This window comes from Triticum aestivum, chromosome 7D (assembly GCF_018294505.1).
Source record: "Triticum aestivum cultivar Chinese Spring chromosome 7D, IWGSC CS RefSeq v2.1, whole genome shotgun sequence".
Lineage (NCBI taxonomy): Eukaryota > Viridiplantae > Streptophyta > Magnoliopsida > Poales > Poaceae > Triticum > Triticum aestivum.
In genome coordinates this window covers 585,195,079-585,199,530 of record NC_057814.1, presented here as the reverse complement: position 1 = coordinate 585,199,530, position 4,452 = coordinate 585,195,079, and the positions used below count along the sequence as shown (strand labels likewise).

The 4,452-nt window shown below is 47.3% G+C and overlaps 1 protein-coding gene across 1 annotated transcript; it reads left to right on the top strand.

The window, feature by feature from the left end:
• Positions 1 to 725: 725 nt before the first annotated feature.
• Positions 726 to 1,168, top strand: LOC123164535 (cortical cell-delineating protein-like). The gene has a single exon (XM_044582051.1). The coding sequence runs from the start codon at positions 770 to 772 to the stop codon at positions 1,166 to 1,168; it is 399 nt and encodes a 132-aa protein (XP_044437986.1). The 5' UTR covers positions 726 to 769.
• Positions 1,169 to 4,452: the final 3,284 nt, after the last annotated feature.

Below are 4,452 nucleotides of genomic sequence, written 5' to 3'. Positions count from 1 at the left end.
GCAACATCCATGGGCCAGGCGTATGCCGACGGCCAGGCCGTCGGCATAGATTTGCCACCCCACGGACCGGCGAGCGACGCGGATCGATGACGTGGCGGGCGACGCGGATCGATGACGTGGGGGCTATGCCGACGGCCGCCGTTAGCCCGTCGGCGTAGACTGACGCCGTCAAAAGGCCGTTTCCGCCCGGGTAGCCGGGCTCACGTTCTATGCCGACGGGCTTATCTATGCCGACGGCCGCCGTAGGCATATTTCTCGCGACGCCGACGGCTGAGCTTTGCCGACAGGGGCCGTCGGCATAAATGGATATACGCCGACGACTTTTCTATGCCGACGGCTTGGGCTGGGCCGTCGGGATAGGCCAATCTATGCCGACGGGGGCCGTCGGCATAGGTTCGGCCGTCGGCATCGCCAGTTATTCTGGTAGTGAACCCATCAAATCTTTATATGGGCACAGCAGACAACATGCATATAGGAGTACTCTTCTTGGAAACTAAAGGAAAGTCTCCTGGCGCAGCTCTCAGGTTTTTGTTCATTAGCGAACAGATTAAACTCCAATGGTGGATGTTACACACGTAACATGCCAGTACAATAAGTTTTGCAATTACTACCGCAAGAGTCAAACTAATTAGCTCGACTGATAATGACATGCATGCACTTGCACACTATAGCCGGCCTATAAATACCACCTCAAACAACCCAAGAAAACCATCCCAAGCTAGCAAAGCCTACAAGCTTAGCCACAGACCAGTAAGATCGATCAGTAGCAATGGCGCCCTCCAAGCTCGCCCTCTTCCTCGCCCTGAACCTCGTCCTCCTTGGCGCCGCGCATGGCTGCAAGCCCTACTGCCCACCGGTCGTCCCTACCCCGCCGATTCTCCCACCGCCCGTGCCGTCGACCGGTGGGGGCAGCTTATCAATCAACAAGCTGAAGTTGGGCGAGTGCGCCAACATGCTGAACCTGCTGAAGCTCAAGATCGGCGTGCCGGCGAACGAGGAGTGCTGCCCGCTCCTGGGCGGGCTCGCCGACCTCGACGCCGTCGTGTGCCTCTGCACCGCCATCAAGGCCAACATCCTTGGCATCAAGCTCAACGTCCCCATCGACCTCGTCCTCCTCCTCAACCAGTGCGTCAAGAAGTGCCCCTCCGACTTCACATGCCACATCTGATCCATCCAACAATCGATGAATATTATACATGCATAATCGTTGTATTCGTAACTAGTTTGCATGTCATACGTACGCACCATACATGTCAGGTGTTTGCATGGGCTCCCTGGCTCGTGCATGCATGCTTGATAAGCTCGTGATTGATCAATGATCAGTGTATCCCGTTATGGTATCTAAATGCATGATTCATGTATTTGCAAAAGGATATACAAACTTGTCTTGGCAGTACATGAAGTTAATTTGTTCATATATTTAGTAACCCTTTAATAAAAGCTTTATGAAGTTTTGTGTGGATGAAGTTTTTAAGATCTAAGGGAGATATTGATATATGAGACAAATAAGAAGAGGCAAAAGCCTAAGCTTGGCGATGCCAAGGCATCCCAAACAAATGTTCAACAAGTCTCAAGCCTCTAATTTTTATTTGTTCACATGATATGTGTTATTCTTGGAGCGTTGTTTGCATTTTTGTTTGCTTTGCTTGTTGGTATTTTACAATCATCATATCCTAATCACATTTCATAGGGAGAGACACACATCATTCATGAATTTATAGAATGCTCTATGCATTTCACTTATATCTTTTGAGTTGTGGTATTTATAAAAATGTTCATTTGCTTCAGTTATATATGTTAGAGCATTGCGAAAAAAACATGCTCTTATAGAAAGGATGATAACTCTTGCTTAACTTATACCTTTCTAGACAGTTGAATAGCAATTGGTTGTTTGCTTGGATTTATATATTGGAACAAAAATATAGGTATATATATGGGGTAGTATAAGGTGGGGATCCCCACACTGGAGAGGGGATCGAAGATAGATCAAGGCACGGCACGGCGGCGGCAACCTCTTATCTTAGAACCCTAGTTCCTCTCGTCCCTTCCCCCTCTCAGATTCGGCACTGATGTGCTTGTAAGGAGCGGATCTTGTAAACCTAGCTAGCTTAATCTAGTGAGACTCATGTCGTGCTAAAAGCTCGTCCCACAAGGCTCGCCATATAGCAGCTCCCTGGCCTCCTGCACCCTGTCTGTGCCCTGCCGCTAGCCACACAAGCCCCACACCTATCTTCTTCTCTTGTTGCTCGACACACGCCAACTGCTCGAAAAAAATACCCAGCTGGGTTACAATGGGAAGGAAGAAGATTTCCACGTTGGCGATGACTAGTCAAAATCACACCAAGTGAGAATGAAACCTCTTTTGTTGAGTCAAGGGACAAAAGTAATCCGGTTTTAGAATTTGGGGTACTAAGATTTGCTAGTTTTGAACTTGAGGAATCATGTCCATACTTTCAAGAAAGTTCAGAGACATAAGATATACTTTTCTAAAAGAAACAAGCAGTGACGGGTGACGGTGGCAGGAGTGAAGTTTCAGCCCGAGCTGGCCCTAGGAGCAATAGGGGGGCTCTTTATTCACAATAACTTTGTACATTCAATTTTAGCGCGTAGGTTATACCTGAAATGAGATGGGAACGCGGATGCTTAAGTGTTGATCCACATACTTCAATTCTTAATTTGTTTACACGCCCTTGCTCGCATTAATGTAAGCAAGCTATACTGGTGTTCTTTTCACGCAAAAAAGAAAACTATAATGTGTAACTATTTTGTTCAACTCAATCAAATGGGCTCTATCTTGCACCATGGTGTTTAGACGGTACTGAAACTAGGACCGCCTATATGTCAAGTATCTAGGGAAAAAAATCTGCATCAATCAATTTTTCGAGCCGTTGGATGGCACGATCATGCCGCCACCTGCTAACCTTCTTCCCCTCACATCTTCCTACCCTGTGTGACGGTTCCTCCTCCTCCCACGTGATCTATCCTACCCTAACCGACAGCCTCCTTCCGGCCGGCGAGCGGTGCCGCGCACCACCTCGCCATCCCGCCATCCCCTGAACCTCCCCAAACAGCCATGCTGCCCTCAAACCCCACCCCCCGCACGTGCGCGCGTGATCTGTAGTAATAAAATCCGGCGACTCCCGCACCTCCACCCTCAACCTGCATCGGTCAAGTTTTGGACTCGCTCGTGCTTGTCCTCATCGTTGTCACCCCTGACATCGTCCCTGCCTTCGGCCTTGCACAAAACAGGTTGTAACTGACGTAAAGGAAAATTTAGGTACCTGGTGTTTAGCAAATGTGTGGAATTCTTCGTAGGCACAACCAATGGTGCTGGATTAACTAATTATTATATAGCCAGCTGAACGTACGTGTCAATCCGTGCCAATGAGTCACTATAATAAACCAGAGTACGATAGATATAATACACATGGAATCAAAACCATACAACTCCTATATGTGTCTCCTGTGACCCTTCCACACACTGCCAGGCGGGCCCTCGGTTGGTGCCCACATTAATTATGACAGCTGGGGTGGTTTGACAGCAGACATGCGGGGCCGCGGCGGACACCGAGGGGACACATGGCGCGCCCGCGCCGATACATTTCAGCGCAATTTTGAGCCGGAAATGGGTCCGTGTGGACGCGAAGCGAACGGTTTTGGGGAATGAGTCGGCGCATTGGGACAACATTTTTGTCCGCGGCGACCCAAACGGACATGGACGGACGAAATGAGTCGCCCGGTTGGAGTTGCTCTTAGCCTTGCTTTGATGGAGGATCAGAAAATGAAGCTGAAACACACACATACAACAATGTGTTTTTTTAACGCAGGAGTGCGATTCGATATTCATGAAGTGGAAACGACTGTATTAGTGGACAAGCGAGGTAGGTTAGTACAAGTGCAACTTGATGTCATATTTACTTAGGCGTATTAAGCTATGTTAGCATGTCCTTCAGACTACATCCGAAGATGACCTACTCATCAAATGCTAACAATATATAACGTGGTTGATGTGAAACTTTGGTTGTAAATAAAACACTGAATACAAACATGTTACGGACTCTTGTGTTTCTGTTGGAAAACACTAGGAGAATAGGATCGGAGAATCCTATGTTCATGATTCTGTTTTATGGTGGAACACACTAGGCATGTGATATATATATATATATTGTCGGACTTCTCACTCGATCTCCACCAAACTGCTCGCTCATTCTTTTCTTCAACGTTCAAAAACTTCTAAAAAACAACCAATGGCACCTTCAGAAAAGAATCTCTCTGCGATCGTGCTCCTAATTGTCATCGTGGCCGCGGGTATGTATGTGCACATGTATGAACAGTGAAAGTATAAGTGAATTGTCCGTATATCTCCTAGCAGCTTAAGTCGTTTTGGCGTTAAATTGGCTGGTTCATGCTACTTATATTAATATGTTGTTTCGATTAATCTTTCAACTAATT